Source organism: Cynocephalus volans, chromosome 13 (assembly GCF_027409185.1).
Source record: "Cynocephalus volans isolate mCynVol1 chromosome 13, mCynVol1.pri, whole genome shotgun sequence".
Taxonomy (NCBI): Eukaryota; Metazoa; Chordata; class Mammalia; order Dermoptera; family Cynocephalidae; genus Cynocephalus; species Cynocephalus volans.
This window is the reverse complement of record NC_084472.1, coordinates 50,091,400-50,112,382: the sequence shown is the minus strand read 5'-3', so window position 1 is coordinate 50,112,382 and position 20,983 is coordinate 50,091,400. Positions and strand designations below refer to the sequence as shown.

The 20,983-nt window shown below is 35.1% G+C and overlaps 1 protein-coding gene across 1 annotated transcript in view; it reads right to left on the bottom strand.

The window, feature by feature from the left end:
• The window catches only part of RAB27B (RAB27B, member RAS oncogene family), a 53,022-nt gene that overhangs the window by 9,826 nt on the left and 22,213 nt on the right, over positions 1–20,983 (bottom strand). The window contains exon 2 of the mRNA XM_063077487.1: positions 1,257–1,428. Within this exon, the coding sequence (XP_062933557.1) occupies positions 1,257–1,409 (153 nt within the window). The 5' untranslated portion in view covers positions 1,410–1,428. The remainder of the gene's footprint in view (positions 1–1,256; positions 1,429–20,983) is intronic.

The following is a 20,983-nucleotide window of genomic DNA, read 5'->3' as shown; positions in this document are numbered from 1 at the left end:
GTTACTGAAAACTTAAGTGAAATAAAAGATATGAAAGCATTTTTTTTAAACAGTTAAGTGCTTTACAAATACCTGAATGTCTTTTACTGTGAAATGGACTTTCAAAATAACTTAGACATGAAATATGCACAGAATTTCTCAATAAGTTGACACAGGACATTTCAAGCCTTCCTTTACTAACCATTTTTCAAAGGCTTTTTTAGATAAGCTTAATTAAAAAAAAAAAATCTGGCCTTTTTGCTTTTTAAGCAAAGCATAAAAATTTTAATATTTCATCAGCTCCCCTAGGTATAGTTTAGCGAAAATGTTTTAAAGAGAAAATTTTGCAAAGACTTATACCCAGATCAGTGGGGACATTGGGGAGGGAAGAAGACAGAAAAACCCAGAAAGTGTTGGAAGCCAGTTTGCTAAGACTACACTACAATGTACTGACTTTCCGATAAGGTGCAGGACATGATAAGAAACCATGATTTTACTTCTCAGGCAATGGCCTTCTAACCCTATTTCCTTGGTTTTCTTTGCCAGTTCTCAAGGAATGAGTGGATTTATGACATCAACTGGAAGCCACAGCCATCTTGGCAATCAAAAATACCTTGGATGGCAGTAAATCTGGCTGAGCTTCTGTGCCTATGCTGCACGTCTCACATGTCACAATATCCTTATTCCTGTCATTAGTGTCTAGCATAGGAGAAGGAAGTGGTTGTGATTCTCACTTAGACTCCCTTATCTTGGAAAATAGCATGGATTGGTCTCACATTCTGCTCATAATAAGCCAGTGATTGATAGCTGAGTCTACACATTAATAGAAACGCAGCAAGAATGTACAAAGCTCATATTACAGCTATTTGCCAATCATTCTTTCAATCTCTTTGTTACGAGTAAGGAAATGAACACTTGGTCTTGTTGAGGAATTTAACTCTGATCAAAGAGTTAACGTTTTCAGATCCTGAATAATTCAAGTTTTGAAATATTCCTTAAGAATGTATAGAAAACACACTACATAAATCCACAAATCATTTATTTTAACTGTCTTGTGTACTTCTGAGTCAAGAGATAGAGCCATTTAATATTTTCAACCAAAATGTTACTTATACTTGAAAAGTAGTAAATGATATTCTAAAGTAAATTAAAGTGATAGGTTATGAATTTCCTGTGATAAAAGACAGACACTTTGCGATGCAATAAACATAGCTTCTTAATTCTTGTTTTACATATGGGGATCAGTAACAAGGTTAAAAGTATGGCTCAGAACTCACCACACGTTTTTCCCGAAAGTCTATTCCTACTGTAGTGATGAATTTGGGATTGAATTTATTGTCCGTATATCTATAAAGAAAGGTCGTCTTCCCCACCCCTGAATCTCCAAGGGCCAGGAGTTTGATCAGATAATCATAGTCCCCATCAGTCATAGTGATGGTCTTGGTGGGCCTGTGTAGGAGAAGAAAGACAAGTATGTATGATTAAAGATAATTTTTCTTTGCCTCTTATCAAAACAACATAAGTTGAATTTTCTAGGTCAAAAAAAATCAAATGACTCTGTTCTGCCAAATTCCAAATTAACTGAATCAAAGCAGCTTCAGGCGTACAGACACACCTATTATTTCACTCACTACAAATCTTTTTACATTATGTCACTTAATATGGAAAAATATGCAAAATAACCATTTTCACAGCAATAGTAGACTTAAAAAGTCATAGACTTTTATTGGGATTAGGAGGATGGTGCTAGGAAGAGGAGAGTCACAGGAATCAGAAAACCTGGTCCATGGTGATGTGGGTATGTTAGAGAGAGACTGTAAGTATACATGCATAATGCAAGAGAAAAGCCTAGTGGAATATTTTGCAACAATTCATGCAGGATGAGCCTTCAATTATGTGCATACAAAATATTCCTTTTAATTTCAAAAATTTAACTAGTATGACAACTTTTAAAAACATTGATTTGAAATCATTGCAAAAGCAATGTTTAAAAATCTGTTTTGAAACACTGAAGCCTCTGTTCTCCAATAGCAAATCTGCTATATTTGGCTGCGTGGTAGTATATTTTTCAGGACTTGAAAAAGAGTTAGAGCTAATAATAGGTATAGTTATAGCAATTCTGCTAATATTGTTCCTGACAGAAGGAACATCACCACTTGCCATTTCTTCCAGTGCCCTGGCCTCTCCTGCCCCAGCCTTATTTATTCTGTTGTTACCATGACTATGGGTGAGGACCAGCCAAGGGCTACTGACAAGTGCACCAGCACTGGTAACACCAGGAATACCAGGACACACATTTCAATGACACCATCACCTACTGAATACTTGGTGAAATGTCCACTCTTGAGTTTAGCAAAGTGATTCACAATTTTCTGATTCATAGGTTATAGAAATGGGTCTGTCATATTCTATGCAGAAAAAGGTCTGTGAACATTTTTCTAGAATGGAAAAATTTCTCTCATTATTATGTGAAGAGGAATATTTTCTCATCTCTGAAGATCTAGAGAATACTGTATTTCTTCAAGAATTCTGGGGTGAGTAGTTAAATTTCAACAATAGCCTATTCCGTGGACATATCTATAAATCACTACATAATTCTAATAATTGTGTACATGTAAGAAAATGATGCACAGGGTGTACATGTATATAAATTTAGAACAAACCATTTTTATATTGTCACTTAAGTTAGTAATCAAAACGGAAGGGTTTTATATCTTTGGGTAAATAATGAAGAAGATAATGAGGTACTAATCAAATAATTTAGGATCACTGTATAATTTGGAAGATTCACATTTTTTTTTACATTAGAATTTTCTTAAATTTGAACCATACTGCTTCTAAATCCTACACAATTTATTATGGATGCACGTTTCTTTTTTTGAATGTTTTTTTGAGGTAGATGTTTGGAGAGTTGCCAATACATACTTTTACTCTGAAGTCTCCCTCCCCTATAACACACTTTCTTTACTGAGTAGGTCTCTCAGGGTGAGTTTTTACTGACCATGAACATTCTCTTTTTCTTTTTAAATATCTAGACAAAGTATAATCATTGCTCAGGAGGAGATGCATAGCAGTCACTATTAACCAGCTTTCTTTAATAAAAGGATTCAGATGTCTCAACTATTGACATGAAGTTCTTCTTAGAAAATGTCTGCATTGGGCGACTGCCTAGAAGTGACAGGTTCTGAGTTAGGGCAGTTCTAAATATCTTACCAGGACGACTTTATAGTTAAAGATGTTGCTGCTCCTAGTCTTTGAGCTGCACGGGTTGCTAGAAGAGACGGCCACCAAGTAGCATTATTTCCCCCGTTTAAGTTCTATCATCACCATGACTCTTCCATCTAAAACTTGCTCAAGTGAAACTGTTCTGGAGGGTGATATAGTCTGACACTTCACTAGTACAGTCAGATGAAATGTTAACTGTCTTGGGAAAAGAAAGAGCTTAAATTTACTCTCAGATATAAGTAACTAAAGTGAAATACTTCCCTAGGGAGGATGAAATTGAATCCACTGTCTGCCTGAACAGAAGATGAAGTTGGAGGATACTGTGGCTCCATGGAAAAATAAAAAGAATGGAGTCAAGAAGATATATCAACATACTTTAAAATTTTGCTTAAACTTTAAAAAAAATTTCTTTCTATGACAGTCTCAAGACTAAATCTTGAGTAAATCAGCTTAACAATAACCCACAACCCTCAGACCTAAAAGACTAAGTCTCATGTAAATCTAGTTAAATATCTTCAATATGCAGTGTTGTGTTCAAAAATAAAAATTCAAAAAATGTATTTCCAAATCTAGTTTCTGACAAGGTATGCATATGCTTAAACGCTAAATAAGGATGCAGGAAAATACAACATAATTTTGCAGGAAAGAACATGATTAGTTGGTAAATTAGTCAAATTGTTGTGCCTTTGTTTCAAACAAAACAGTGATCTTTATAGGCTGCAGTGGCCTGGGAAGACTTTGTAGAGGAAGACAAACTTGCCTTTAACCTTATAGCACAGGGAGGAATTAGATAGGAGGAGAGGGCTTAGAGGAGAATTGTGTGGGGCTTACTTATGACTTACAGGATGAGACTATTGCCACTTGCCAACTGCATGACCTACCGTGCACTCTTGATTGGCAGCCAATTTGTTCTCTGTTGTTTGTACATAAATCTGCCTGGGGCAATACTGGAGCTGCCCTAGTCAAGGTCTAATCCAGAGTGATCAATCCAGGCTCACTTGGATCAATTTCACTGTGGCCCACACTGCCTCTTTTCTATAAGTGAAGGGTGGTGGACACTTTGAGGCATTTAACACAGATTCCACCCAAAATGAATGCAAGGCTTGGCACTGTGGAAACCTTTATTTAGAGTCTCCAGCAGGCTATTTGACATATTAAGCTAGGAATAAAACAGTTCACCTCCAAGTTTCCTTTGAAAATAAATTTTATTTCCCATTTTTTATGTCACTACTCTCCTCTCATATATGATGTATACATATAAACTATATAAATTATATATACTTTATAGATAGATATTTCTTTTGCATTTGGTTCAGCTCTTCTTTTTATTACTATATGAGTTTCTGAGTCCCCAAATTATATGATATCAATATTCTATCCTTGGCATGGCAAATACAGCACCACAAAGAAAAATAAAAGCCCTGGCAAGGTTTCCTTTTCTAAGAACTAGGCTAAAAAATGACCTGGGAAGGATCAAAAAGCTGACAAGTTTAACAGTATTGTTTATTCTTGCACAATGACTGATGGTCATGACAGTTCTTGGTTCTATGGATGTAAAAGGGAAGAAAAAAACCAGAAAATTGCAGTGTTTCAGGAAATGTTTCTGACTCACAATCATTATTGTGGTGTCACAAGCTATACTGCAAGAGCCAGGAGGACTTTCAGATACAGAAACTGAAGTGCCATCCCCAGCACCCTTCATGGGGAGGCAAGGGGCTGGGAAGAGTAGGGAAAAGAACTGAAATTCATCAACATCTATGAAGCTCCGTTCAATGAAGCCTTGAAGGTAGAAGAAAATCGAGTAATTATGTGGTCCAGCCTCTCAGTTTGCAGACAAAAAGTCACCCACAAAGAAGTTATGTAACTTGTGGTAATGACAACTAGTTTCTAACAGAGGAAAATCCAAGACTATTGTTCATTATAATTTGAAATGAAAAACAAAAAGTGCATTAGGTACACACAAGGTAGACATATTTGTTGAGTGTATAAATGTACATAAGCTACTGAGAACCACGCAAAATGTCATGATTAATGAAATTAATCTCATGAGCAATTGGTGGAAGTGGTGTCTATCCAAGTTCAGGTCTTGAATTCTCCTTCCTCGCATGTGAAGGGAATGTTTAGATGGATTGATCACCTCAGTACTTTCCAGGTCTGGCTTTCTGAGCTCACTTTTCTATTTTAAGTTGCACAAGAGTACAAAACCTTCTCAGAATAGAATATTTATATCTTCAGAGGAACAGTTTCAAATAACCTAAGAAAAGACGAAGCACAGAGGGTCTGGACTCTTTGAATATGAGATTTCTGCAGGCAGAGAGCATATTGAGTTGCCAGTTGAACAGGTCGGGCTCAGAGAACAGGGCTCCTCCATGAAAGCATCCATTTTGCCCCCCTAACACACACTCATGGGCACTTCTCATTTGCATGGCATTTTGCATGGCTCTGGGGACATACTTCTTGATTTTTAGTGGGGAACTTAAATGCTACAGTCATGAATCCATAACTACTATATAGGTGCAATTATTCATGCAGACTTTGATGTTCTTTCTTTGCTAGTTGACCAAGTAACAATCTCAAGAATGCCATGACAAGCTTTGGTCTTGTGATTTCACTTATTAAATAAAAACCAACTTAATATGCTTAAGGCACTTGGGAAAGCTTAGAATAGTAGACATGTAAGGTACCGGTGAGGCATATAAGGTATCAGTGATATCTCTTTGCATTCAGTGTACATGTTTCAATAAAATAAAGCTGTCAAGCCCAAGATGAGCAGATGTTTAATATTTTCTCATTTATCTTTATTTGATTGGCTTGCGTTGGGCTCCAGGAGGTAGATTTTGAGGTCTGGGATTCTCATAGCAAGCACTTAATTGTCTGAATGATGGCCCGAGGATAGTTCCCACTAACTGACCTTGAAATATTGCTTCCCACAACCACATTTATGTCCTGAGTGTTAGAATTAAATTAGTGATGGCTGAACTATTCTAGGGACCTTTAGCCTATGCATCCACAGAACAAAAGCCATGTTTCTGGGAAAGCGGGAATTAAAAAAAAATTCTTTAATTTGTGTATAGCATTTTATTTTTTAAAAAAGGTTTATTGCAGTTAATTTTTATTTCTTTTAAAAGTCTGTTTAGAATTAATGGATGAAGGCCGAGGTGGAAGGTACAGTCCAAATTGCAAATATAAATCAATGTTAACTAAATGACTTTTACTTAAGCTGACAGTGGTCAGTGTGTCTACTGGAACAATCAAATCTATTTTTAAAAATAAAAGTGTCCATTTTGTTTTATTCTGTGATTAAATGACCTAATATAATAGAGATAAAACAAGAATTTATTGAAGTCTGAAGTTTAGCTTACTAACTGTGGAAGTAAAGAGTAAAAATTCTAACATAGGCTAGCTTTAAACTGAGTTATCTCCATTGACATGTCATCAATATTCTTACACATTAAACTCACTTCTAAGCCAATGAATAATTTTTTCCTCTAAGTTATTTTTTCCTCTAAAGTAAGATTTTTTTCCTCTGGTTTAGTTTTGTGGCATCTTTTAAAACTATATAAATTTCTTTTTAAAAATATTATATTATTAAGAATTTCAAACATACACTAAATTTGAGGGGACAGTGAAATGTACCCCCATCTACCTATCACCCAGCTTCTAAATTACCAATATATTACCGATCACGTTCAATATACTCTGAAACCCTCCCTTTCTCAAGATTATTTTGAAGCAAATACCAGACATCATAACCTTTTTTTTCACAAATAATTTAATACATATGTGTAAAACAAAATCTGTCAACCTTAGCACTATTGCATTGTGATACCTATAGAGAAGGTTATCAAACATTGGGCTTTTTGAGGATTTGGTAGGTCAGAAATCATATATTGTTTTAACCTGTATTTCACTTACAATGATCAAGGTCAAGTATCTATTTGTATGTTTCAGGGTTACTTTATTTCTTTTCCTGTGAATGGAAGGCTTATTACATCTCTTGCTCATTTTAAAAAATAGTTTTATCTGTTCTATCTTAAAAAGCTTTTTGCATATTAGGGATATTAAAACTGTTATTTAAGAGGCAAATACTTTTTCTCATTTGTCTCTTCACTTTGCTTGTGTTGTTTATGCCACACAAAGGATTTTTATTATTGTTGCTGATGTTGTTTTGGGGTTGAGGACTCAAATTCCAAGTCACAGGAAGGTTTTCCCACCCCAAGTTGTAGAGGAATTCACTGGTGTTCTTCTGGTACTTACAGGGTTTCAATTTTACATTTAAATCCTAACTCATCTGAAATTTATCATTATGTGTGTTATAAACAATTGATCCAAACTTATCTTTTTCTAGCTGTCCCAATACAACTTACTTAAAAATCCATTTTTTCATCACTGACTTGAGATGCCACTTACCATAGTGGGCCTATTTCTGGATTTTTCTCTTCTGATCCACTGGTCTGATTGTCTCTTCATGCAGCACTGTTTTAAATATGATTATTCATAAAATGTTTAGAATCTGAGAGGATTATCCCTCCTCAGTCTTCTTTTCCTAACATCTTTATAATATTAAATTTTCCTATCCAAATATATAGTATGTATGTTCATGTGGTCAAGTCTTCTCTGTTATGATTTGAAGAATAACTTTATGGTCTTTTTCATACAGGACTTGGATATTTTTGTTAAGGTTACACCTACATATCTTCTTTATGTGCTTTCATAACTTCGGGCTCACCTTTCATTATTATTAGTTATTTTTGTTGTCTGTTTGCAGATTATTGACTTTTGCTAATTTATTTTATTACTGAATACTTCACTAAATTTTCTTATTATAATAGTTTTTCAACTCATTATTTTGAATTTTCCAGATGTATAATCGTATCCTTTCTTAATACAATTTAGTTTTTCCTTTCAAATTCTTATGTTTCTATTTTTTTTTTCTCCTATCTACTTTCACTGGCTAATACCTCTACTATAAAATTAAAGACTAGCAGGGAGAGTGGGTTTCCTTGTTTCTAATTTCAGCTGGAAATTCTCTAGTGTTCTCCCACTAAGCAAGAGGCTGGCTGTCTCTAACATAAGCAGATAATGAATTTATCAATTTCCCTTTTCTCCGTTATTGAGATAATCTAACTTTTCTCCTTAGCTTGATTTTAATAGGTATTCTTTTATAGAATCATCTTTATATTTCTGAAATAAATTTCACTTTTTCACGATGTTTCTTTTTTCTTTTTGCAACTAGTTGGTACAGGACACTGAACCTGAGACCTTGGCATATTGAGGCTGCGCTTGTGACATACTATTTTTTAAATGTGCTACTGGGTTCTGTTCCTTATATTTTATCTATTTTTCATCAGTATTCATAAGTAATATTTGTCTTGTTTATTTGAAACAATCTTTGGTTTTGAGCTTTGTGTTATGTTTACTTCATAGATTATGAAAATTTTCCTTCTTTTCTGTGCTCTGGAATAGTGTAAGTATTGCTGAGATTATCTGATTTTATTTTATTTATGTATGTATTTTTTGGTGAGGGATGTGGCTGGCTCACACAGGATGAAGCCCTGGACCCTGGAGTTGGCATCACACTCTAACCAACTGAGCTAACCTGCCATACCCCAAGATTATCTGATTTTTAATATTTGAAAGAATTTCTATGTGAACCATCTTGTCTTAGTGATTTTGTATGGAAGTGTTTTTTTAATTACCTTCTCTATTTCCTCTTTGGTAATTGGTCCATTTAATCTTGTTTATACTTGGGTCAATTTTACAAAATTCTAATTTGGTAGAATATTAATCATTTCATCTAGGAATTCAAATGTACTTGTATGAAGTTGTTCAAACTACTCTCATATAATTTTTAAATTTCCCTCTGTTTTGATACTTATTTCCTATTTGCCATTTCTAATTCTGTATATTTGTGCTTATTTGTGGAAAGCTTTAGAAAAACCAATTAAAGCACTGGTGTTATCTCAAGAGTTTATTTTCATTTACATAATGTAGACTAGTCCATTAATTCTCCTATTTTCTACCATTTTTCATTTTTCCCTTAGAATGTCCTCTCTAGCCCTATTCTCAATCTAAATTCAATCACATCCCCATTTCCTTGTCCAGGAGTTCTTACTCTTCTCTAGTTTTTCTCCAGGTTCCACCAAGAGACATAGTGCTGTGTGGTCAATTTCTAGATGACCTTGGAATTCTGGATTGAAGTTCCTAAAACTCAAATTTGCTCAAGAAGCATTTGTGCTGAGAACCCTGAAGCTTGCCAATAATCCTCAATCGATGTTGAAAAAAAACTCCCTGACCTAAGAGAGAATTGAAAGAGCTTTTAAACCTCTCTGTATACTAACATTGATCCATTTAGACTGACGCTCTTCATGCGTTTACACTACTGGATCATTACAATTCAGCAGGAACCAGCCAAGCATGAAGCTATTTTGTCCCCAGTTGTAGTACAATACTGACAGGTGTTCAAAATGAAATATTTCTGAGAAGAACATGAAAGCAAAGGTCTAAGCATTATCCCTGAAGCTCACATGTACACATGGGTAGAAAGCAAATCCCTAATTGATGTGTGTTTAAAAACATTGTTTAGCAGACAGGACCCAAATCTCAGGGTTAGTTAAAATAATTCAGGCTTTGGGGCATAGTTGAGGAAATAGCCAGTAGGAACAAAACTATACAAAGTTGCTGTTTCAGATTCAGTGAAACCTCTGTGAAGCCTTGTGTTTATGGATTAAAAGTAATTGAGGAATATTTTAAAATGCTGATAACCTAAAATGCCTGTTAATAAAAAGAGAGAGCTTAGAAAGTGTCCTTCTTGGAAACTTAGCTGTTTGCCACCCCAAAGTGTGCCCAGGGTCTGCTGTGGGCCAGGTGTGTTAGCGGCTCCACAGGAAGGTTCCAGCTGCTTTAAGTCATTGGCACCATTTAGATTTATGGTGGTGAGAGACAGAGGCAAGTTCCAGTTGTCCTTCTGGATTTCAGTTTGACTGCATAGACCCAGCCAACTCCTACAACTGCATAAGGTCTAACCTGATTGATTAATATCTTATTCTCTATCACTCATAGTAATTCTGCTTTTTTGATAAAACTCTCACTGATACAAATTTTCTAGGTTGTTGATAATCCAACTTCAGGTATGCAAGGGTACTTCAAAAAGTTTGTGGCAAAATGGATAAAAGATCATACAAATCTTTCCACGAACTTTGTGAAGACCCTTTATTTGTCTTTGTTTTTTAATGTTTAGAAAATTAGTAGATATTATTAATATTAAAATTAAATAGTAGATATTATTATAGCTAAGACATGGGCAGGACAGACACCTATTTCAAAGATGATGTTTTGCATAACTTACTTCAAACATACAAATTCCAGTTTTGAAAGACAGCTACACAATTATTGTTAAGGGTTGCTTAGATATCCTGATAGCCAGCAAAAAGGGTTTTTGGGGGGTGGGGGAGGAGGGAACTGGCTATAACTACTGTTTGTTGCATATTCTAGTGCAATGTTTTTATACCCACTGTAAGAAGGTTGTGAGTATTTAAAAGTAACTTACTTAACTCTAAGATGGAGTTTTGGTATTTCCTTCCAAATTCCCAAAAAGAAGCCCTGTAGATGCTAACATGTCTCTATAACCAAGAAGCAAATGAATCAAAGAACCAAAGAACTTTTGCTTTAAATGTACACGCACATAAGCCTTCAGCTCATACTGATGACATAAAGGAAAAAAGCTGGTTTATTGTCCAATTTCCAGTGTATTGAGACAAAGGAAGAATAATTGTTTTATGGTTTGGAATAATAGCATTTTCAGATATTATTGTTACTTTAAAAACCTCATAAAATCCAGAAATAGTAATTAGAAACATCATAGATACTTCTCTACAACATTATGATATGGGATATTATGGTTGCTTCCCCAGATAGGTTAGACACATTTGGCAATTGTTACAGGATGTACCATCTCACGTAACATTCATATTGATAATTTTTTTAACCAAAAGAAGAAAATTATGGCTATGAAGAAAAAAATAGCACACACAAATAAAGCCCATTACCGTAAAAATAGCAAAATTATCAAACTATTGGAAAGAAATATTTGAGACAATTCAAATGATAATAGAATAATGATATCTAACAGCAATTACATTGCCTTATTATACATATCAGGTACTGTTGTAAGCAATAAGCACTAATGATTAACATCTTTAATCTTTAAAACCTAACAACAATATAGATTCAACTCAATCCCTATCAAAATCTAGCTGCCTTTCTGCAGAAATAACAAGATGATCCTAAAATTTATATAAAAATGAAAGAGACACAGAATAACCAAAACAATCTTGACTAAAAAAATTCACAAAGTTGGAGGATTCAAACTTTCCAACTTCAAAACTTACTGCAAAGTTATAGTAATTAAGACAGTGTGGCATAAGGTTAAGGACAGATTAATGGAAGAGAACTGAGGGTCTAGAAAATAAACTCATATTTATGGTCAATTGTGACAAGGTGCCAAGATCATTTAATGGAGGAAAGAATAGTATTTCCAAAAAAGATGTTGGGATGCTGTATAGAAAAATTAACTCAAAATGGATTATAGCTCTAAATGTAAAAGCTAAAACTGAAACCTTTAGAAGAGAACGTAGAAGTTAATCTTCATGACCTCGGATTAAGCAATGGTTTCTTAGGTTTAACACCAAAAGTACACGTGACAAAAGAAAAAAAAAATAGATAAATTAAAACCTTTTGTGCTTCAAAAGACAGCATAAAAAAATGAAAATACAACCCAGACTGGATGAAAATATTTGCAAATCATATACCTATAAGGGACTTGTGGCTAGAACTCTTACTACTCAGCAATAAATTAAATTTAAAAATGGACAAAGGATTTGAATAGATATTTCTCCAAAGAGATGTTATTAAGATAGCCAAAAAGCACATGAAGAGATGCTAACAGAGTAGCAGTTACTAGAAAAGCAGAAATTGAAATCACAGTGAGATACTACTTCACACCGACCAGGATGGCTATAGTAAAAAGATGGACAATAACAAGTATTGGTGAGGATGTGGCAAAATAGAACCCTCCTGTGTTGCTGGCAGGAATGTAAAATTGTGCTGCCACTTTGAAAAACAGTTTGGCAATTTCTCAAAAACTTAAATATAGACTTAGCATATAACCTAGTAATTTCACTCCAGATGTATACTAGAGAAATAAAAACATATGTCCACATAAAAACTTGTACATGAATGCTTATACCAGCATTATTCGTAATAACCCCAAATTAGAAACAATCTGAATGTCTATACACTGAATGTATATATATAAAAAATGTGGCATGTTCATACAATGGAATGTTATTCATCCATAGACAGGAATGAAGTACTTATACATACTACAATGTGCATAAACGTTGAAAACATGTTAACTAAAAGAAGCTAGAAGCAAAGAGCCACATATTTTAAGACTCCATTTATATGAGATGTTTAGAATAAATAAATCCATAGAGACAGAATGCAAATTAGTGTTTGGCAGGGGCTGGGGAGAGGAGAAATAGGAACTGACATAGCTAATGGCTATGGGGTTTTTTTTTGGAGGGAGGAGGATGATGAAAATGTTTGGGTTTAGATAGCGATGATGATACAACTTTGTGAATATAATAAAAAGTACTGAATTCTGTACTTTAAAAGGGTGAGTTTTATGGTATATAAATTATATCTCAACAAAGCAGTGTTTAAAAACTCCAAGAAGGTAAGAATATTATATTTCATTTTACAAATAATTTTTTTGGCCTGGCTCCACTAATTAGGTATTTATGAGTACTTGTTTACAATACAATCACTTACTAGTAAGTATCATGCATGTTCAAACAATAATATACCCTCTGGAAGCCTAATGGAAATTGCCTATAGAATACATGCTATGGACCTAATTCTCACAAATAATTTCTTATTTATAAAAATACTTATTTGACAGGGTCCTGATAGCCAATCTGCTGTGTAAATGTGCTCACAAGTCAGGACTAAGTTAAAATCATCGAGAAACAGCAGGGAAGGTGGTTACGTGGGAACTGTCAAATAATACTGGGACAGAACCAGAGCACATATATAATCCAGTGGATCCCAAACCTGGCTGATCATCAGTATTCTCTGGGGAGTTTACAAATACAAACTCTAGGGCTTCTCCAAACGGGCTGAATCAGAATCTCTTCAGGTAGGTTCTGGAACTTGGAGTTTAAATACTCCACTAAGGTAAGACAGAGAGCAGCCAGGTTTGGAAACCATTTTTATCCACCATTATGCTTCACTTTGAGCCATGTCTAGAGGAAACTATTTCAGAATGTTCAGACTCTAACTCCCTTCGTCGACCTATTCCAGTATAAAAAAACCCATGGTCAAAACAGGAGTCACTTTCCCTAATTTGATCCTGCTACATTTGGAGCAATTTCTTCCAGCTGATTGTCATTTACAAAGCTTGGCCTATAGCTAGTGGACCCCTTCTTCTGCTGGAAACTGTTACACAATACCCTTCACGTGCTTCGAAGATACACATAATTTTGTTCCCTCACACATTCTAAATTTTGTTTCCCTGAAAATTAGGAGTAGCCCCTAAAACATTATAATTTTTATTCACTCAAAACCCAGGCAATGAGGATGTTATATAAGTGTGTGGATTAAATAAACAAAGCTTCAAGAATTTTTTTGAAAGATTTAGTATTTGACCCAAAAAGTTTTTCTGCTTGTCTTCATAAGTGGACTGTATGACTCACTTTTTCAAAGGGATTCATGCTTTTTTTTTTTTTTTTTAAAAAAAATGCTTTCCTAGATCCTTTCTGCCAGGACTCCAGCTGGGAAACAAGAAAATTAAACGTAAATTTCTTGAAATGCTGTAAAGCTTTCTATCACAAGAATCTTTTGCATCTATCTCTTCTAAGACTGAAAAACCTTGTGATGCAACGAAGCAGAACCAATAGGGCTTCTATTGAACAGACTAGAGAGTACTCACGAAGACGCCAATGTCTTCCCCGTGACCAGTCAACACAACCAGAAAATGGGTTTTCCTAACCCAGTGGCTCTCAAACCTGGCTGTCTTTAAAACTCCCCAATGCCCAGGCCATACCCCAAATCATGTAAATCTGAATCCTGATGGTGAGACAAAACATCTGTATTTTTTAATGCTCCCCACATGATTCCAACGTGTAGGCAAGGTTGGGAACCAGTGCCCTGCCTCTTAGCCCAGAGACTCTTCACTGCCCATGAATGATTGCTAATTTGAACAGCTGGACGTAACATTTAGTCTCATTCTATAGCTATTAGAAGAGTGGACCACACTCATAAAGATATATTGTTTTCTAAGACATTGCCTAATTGAAATGTTTCCTTTCCCACCATAGGCACCTGCTTCAATGGGCTAACCAGCACCAGCCACAAGTCAATTCCTCGTCTTTATCACGATAAGGACATGCCATTCTCTATGAAGCAGACAATTCATTTTTTTCTCTGTAGAATTATGTGACATAAGAAAAGATATTGAATTTATATATATATAAATTGAAACTTTTACTGTTAAACAATGTTTCCATATAGAAAAAATATATGGTTTTGAGTTAAAGACATTCTTGTTTAATAAGATGCTTTACTAAGTTTTCTGACATTGATCTAATAATTTTGCAAATGGGGTTCATTTTCTAGCTGGCTGCCACTTCAAGGAAGTCATGCCAAAGTTCTACTGCTTTGCTTCATTATCTGAGAAAGGGCATTCTAATCAAAATATCTGCCCACAAATTCTGCCTCTCTGAGATGTGAGGAAGCCAAATTAGATAGCATCTGTGTGTTCACAGGCAAATATCTATGAAAATAAGATCAGTGCCATATTATTAATTTTTTTTTACTGAAACATAATTCTAGATAACACAGAGCCATGTGATTCTAAGAATTAGATAAAAATTCCAAGATCTCTTTGGGAAAAGAATGCTGGCTGGTCATCGTTTCAGCTGATATTTTACAAGAACCATTTTATGAGTTTAATAAACACTGGAAAAAAGAGATTGTATCTACAGAGAATGGAGTTAGAAAATACTTATTCATCTCACCAGGACTCTTTCTATATTACATAGAAGCTTATGTTCATGGAAATCTCTCAACTGGAATTTTATTTCTGCAATATGTATGATTTGAAGTTGAGGAGATAATGAAGTGATTACATACTTACGTGACTGGGGAGAAAGTTCCTTCAACTGATAAGTTTCTTGAAATGAGGTCTACCCTAGAAAATCTAGGGCTCTAGGTCTGACGGGTGTTCGGAGGAAAGGAAAAAACACATAAAGAGATACGTATGTGGGGGCAGAAAGAATCAGTAGGACTTCAGGGAGGAGGTAGGATAAGAACTGGATGGAGCCTGATAGGGAAAAGAGAGAGGGACTGGAATGAGGAGAGTACTATTGGCTGCAAGATGCCCGGCTTAGATGGAAGCAGAAGTGTTCTGGGGGTCTTGGCTGATGAGGCTGGATCTTAGAGTTAAGGTTGACTGTGGTATAATTCTAAGAGGAAGAGGCTGGAGTCCACAACCCTGGTTTAGAAGTTCAGTTTTTGCCATTTACCAATCATGAGGCCATGGGGATATTACTTGACCCTTAATTCTTAGGTTCTTTATGTGCAGTTATAATTATGTGAAAGGCCCAGCTCAGTGCTTCTAGTCACCAAGAATTCTCTTCCACTCTTGACTTGCCAAGAAATAGGGAGCCATAAAAAATTATGTAACCAAACAATACAATAAAAACACAAAATAATTAATTAATATGGGTTACTTTATAGGCTAAAATGAAGTCACCAGATTTTTAAGAGCACAGGTGGTATACAAATCCCAAGGATAAGGCATGGCTAAATTTTAAAAAGCTGGCTTTATTTCTGTTTAACAAAGCACTAGATTATTCACTACATCCCCTATAAGAGCTCTGATTAAAAATACAATCTGTCAACAATGACTAATTACAGCTTTAATTAGTCTATTGTTTACTTCTTGGCAGTAACCTAATCAACTGACCATGTCTTAAACCCACCTAGCATTTTCCAATATAAAACATTTATAATTTTGTCTTTGTCAAGTCTCACCCCCCGCTATTACTGGTGAGAAAAGTCATCATTAGCACAAAGACATTTACAGCTATGACCACCTTTCCTGCTGTTTGGTGCATTTTAAAGTTTAATCAGAATAGAGCAGAAAGTTGCTTCTTGGTGACTGACTCAGAGCTCACTAGGGTTCTGGCAGTGGAGAATTCTAGGAAAGCAGTAACAATTTTTGGTTGACAAAAGTCATGAAACATTAAAAAAAGTGAGTGGTTTGCTGAAATTACACTTACATAAAAGTTGCTACTTAGAATTTTGCATTATGCTTTTGCCCAACTTTTCCTTAAACTGAGAAAGAAATCTTGATATGGAAACATACTCTCTGAACTGCTCATAGCCATAGTGAGTGTTCTTGCTGAAAAAGAATCATGAATTCAGCAAAAACAAAAAACATACACACCAAAAGTTGGAATTCTTATAAACTAAGATTCGTTATAAGACAGCACTTACAAAATTAACTTTGCCTATATTTAGAGTTGATCTGAAAGGAAAGAAAAGTTTGTGGCATGCTGAAAAAACAGACTGGGTTGTGTTACATCTCATCTCTGTAAAGTCACTTCCTGGCCAAGGAAAAACATGACCACAATTTAAGATTGACATGTTTGTTTCTGATATTTTTGTACAGAAGGACAAATATAACTTGCTACATTAAGTCAAATACTAAAAGGCAAATATTAACATTTCAGTGGAAAAGAAGTCACAATAGGTTATCTATCACAAGGAATACATTTACTGTATCTGATACATTCCAGTTTACTGAAGGTCAGGGTCTCAAAGAAATTTGTGGGAATCACTCTATTCCCCTAATGTCAAAAATGTTCTTACAATGTCATTTTTAGTTTTTAAAAGGAAAATCCAAATCTTTCTTTCACCATCTTATAAGATTCCAGTAAACTTAACTGCAAGAGGGGGCATTCCTGCTGGAATCTGAGTCCATTTTTGTAGTATTATTTTTACAATAAGAGGCATAATTATGATGCTAAATGCCTACATATTAAATTTCAAGAGTACAAATTCTAATTACATAGAATCACAAAACAGAAATGTTTCACATTCACTCTAACTATGTATTTCTGTTGAATACGTTAAGTTGAAAGTGCCATTGTATGTGACTAGGAGAGGGTTTATATTCTGTGAGAAAGTTGGTGCTGCCCTTCTGATAATGTCATTAAACAGTTAATCACCTAGTTCTTATTTGCACAATGACAAACACTGTCTAATATTAAGTCCATTGTCTTTCCTTTAATCAAGCAAAGACAGAGACTGTAATATTGTACACCTTAAAATCTTCCAATATCATTGGAAAGAGCTGACTTTCCCTAGGACTTAAAACTGAAACTAGTTTTATAAATCGAACTAAAGGTAAGGTGCCCTTGTGGATTAATCACAAATGTCAGAAAATGAAATATTTTATCTCATGGTAGATAGATTTACATTTTCTTAAGCAATACAAATAAGCATGTGCACATTCATAAATGCATATGCATGAATGCATAAACACATGCACACACACAGACACACACACACATAGGAATACTGAGCATGGGAAGATCATTAGGTCTGTGCATATACAACCCAAAAGCCAGTCTTCTGTTTCATGTGGTCTTATCAGATGTGTCTGTTTTGAATACTTATGGAGTAAGCCAGAAACATACAGTTTATAATGCAAATTTTATAATATAAAAACTTAACATTTTTCATGTCTATAATTCAAAGTGGGAGAATGAGATATTCTTTTCTTTTAATTGAGAATTTGACGCAAATTATCTAACACATAAAAATTACTCTACTTATAAAGGGTGGGGTGGGGTACTATGGAAATGATTCCTAGGTCTCTTTACCTGGGAGGAAGGTCATATTGTTTCCTGGATGGGCAAAAGAGGACAGAGGAGAAAGTTCTTTGTAAAAGGTGAGGGTGGAAAGGTAGGGTACCACATATCATCAGTCTTGTTTAATGAACCCTGCCAGATTGCTTGGGTAGAGGCCTTCTGAGGTTGGGCATTAGGACATTAAATGTGATACAGCGTGTTTCAAAGTAAAGATCAAAAAGTTGCCTGTGGACTCTATGCTGTCAATGGCCTCTGTGATTCCTGCCTTTGATAAAAACTAGTACAGTAAATACATTTATGGAACCTCTGAATGTAGAACACTAAACCCAAGAGAGAGGAGGAAGTGAAGGAAGAAATGGAAATATGTGAGATACTTTAAAAAAGTATTTAAAAAGCAACAATTATGAGGTATTAGGTAAGAAATTGAATAAAGAGTGTGGGTTTTATAATTGGAATTAGACTTCCCAATACACGTGCAGCGAAGCTCTGTTTATAAATCGTATACTCACGAACTCAAACATTTATTGGGCACAGAGTTTATCATGGGGATTAAATGAAATGTCATAAGATGCTCCACTACTCTCTCCCTATCAAGACAACTGTAATAGTTAAAATGATCACATGCTCTGGTCTGCTGGCATGGGCCCAATTTACACATCCTGTTCTGTTAATGGTAGCAACTGTCACTATCAGAAGGGTCCTAATTTGGATCAACTGTGTGGCCATTGCCACTAAGGAGAACCTTGTAACTCATCTTCATGCCTCTAGTTTTGCCCTTCCTCCATCCATTCTCCATATAACGAGTAGGTATCTAAAAAAATTAAGTCAGACCACATTACTGTTTTGCTTAATATTTTTCAATGGCATCCAATCAAACCAAAAAAGTCTTTTGTCTGGCTTGCAAAGTGCTATATGATCTGGCTCTGACAAGTTCCCTTGAAGAAGCCAAGTTTCATCGTGACTCAGGGCCTTTGCACTTGCCGTTCTCTCTGCCTGTAACTTTTTCTCCTCCCCATTTTCACAAGCTGTCTCCTAACTACCATTCAGTTGTCAGCTTTAACTTTTTTTTTTTTCAGAGAGGTCTTGCAGAGGCCCATATCTAAAGAAGGCTCCCATTCACTTTCTATGGCTTCCCCCAATTTTAATTCTTTTTGTGGCCCTTCCCCTCAGCTGTCTTATCACTCACTTCCCCCTAAAATGCAAACTCTGGGAGGGCAGCAGCCTCACGTGTCTTGTTTGCTTTGGGGCCTAGATCAAAATAGGTGATCAACAAATGTTTGCTGAATACACTAATATATGCAATGTTAGATCTAATTTAATGTGGTTCTGTGATAAAGACTGCTCATCTTGGAGAACTTCAGGTTGTATACACAAGAAAACTGAATGCTTTATATAAGAAAAAGTATCTTTACCCTAAAAGTTATCTTACATACTGAATCTGAAGAAGAAACCAATCTAAACTCACAAATATAATGCTATCGAATTAAAGGACCCTGATGGGTAAAAGTACACTTTTCAACACCAAGCAGTTTCTAAGACAAAAATGTATTTAGTACCCACCTTTGCTTCCTTAATTTTCAGAATCATGTGTAAAAGTATGTGATGAGGAATTTTGATGAGTACTGGAATCTCATTTAAGTGCTCCAGGGTAAGATTACCAAAGAGGTGATCTCACTTGAGAGAATCACTGGCTCAAACCCTCATTTTACCCTTATGCAAGGCTGTTAATGGAGAAACAGTTAACCTTAAAAATCATTTTGATGTTGTATAGTGTAAATAATCCATATTTCAAATAAAAGTAAAAATCATATATATTTTATTTTTGGCTGGCCAGTATAGGGATAGGACCTTAGTGTTGTCAGCACCATGCTCTAACCAACTGAGCTAACTGGCCAGCCACAAGAATCATATTTTATTTTATTTATTTGTAAAACAAGTAACCCAATTAAAAAATGGGCAAAGGAGCTGCATAGGCATTTCTCAAAGGAAGATATACAAATGGCCAACAGACACATGAAAAAATGCTCAACATCACTAAGCATTTGGGAAATGCAAATCAAAAACATTTTGAGATACCATCTCACTCCAGTTAGGATGGCTAATATCCAAAAGACTGAGAATGATAAATGCTGGAGAGGTTGCAGAGAAAAAGGAATCCTCCTACACTGTTGGTGGGATTGCAAAATGGTGCAGCCTTTATGGAAAATGGTGTGGCGTTTCCTCAAACAATTACAGATAGACCTACCATATGACTCAGCTATTCCACTGCTGGAAATACACCCAGAGGAATGGAAATCATCAAGTTGAGGGTATACCTGTACTCCAATGTTCATTGCAGCACGATTTACAATAGCTAATAGGTGGAACCAACCTAAATGCCCTTCATCAGATGAGTGGATAAGGAGACTGTGGTATATCTACACAATGGAACACTACTCTGCTATAAAAAAAATGAAATATTACCACTTGCAGCAACATGGATGGACTTAGAGAAAATTATATTAAGTGAAATAAGCCAGAGACAGAAAGAGAAATACCTCATGTTCTCACTTATTTGTAGGAGCTAAAATAAATAAATGAATGAATGAATGAATAAATAAATAAATAAATAAATAAATAAATAAATATACAAACAAGTGAATGTGGAGGAGAAGAGACAACAATCACAACTCCTTGGATGTGTTAAGACTTATGAACAGATATGATGTTGATGTGGGAGAGAGGGAGGAGGGAAAGGAGGGATTTGTACAGGGACATGAAAATCAACTACATTGTATATTGATAAATTAAAATAAAAAATAATAAAAAAGAAAAAAAAAGAATCACATTTTACGTGT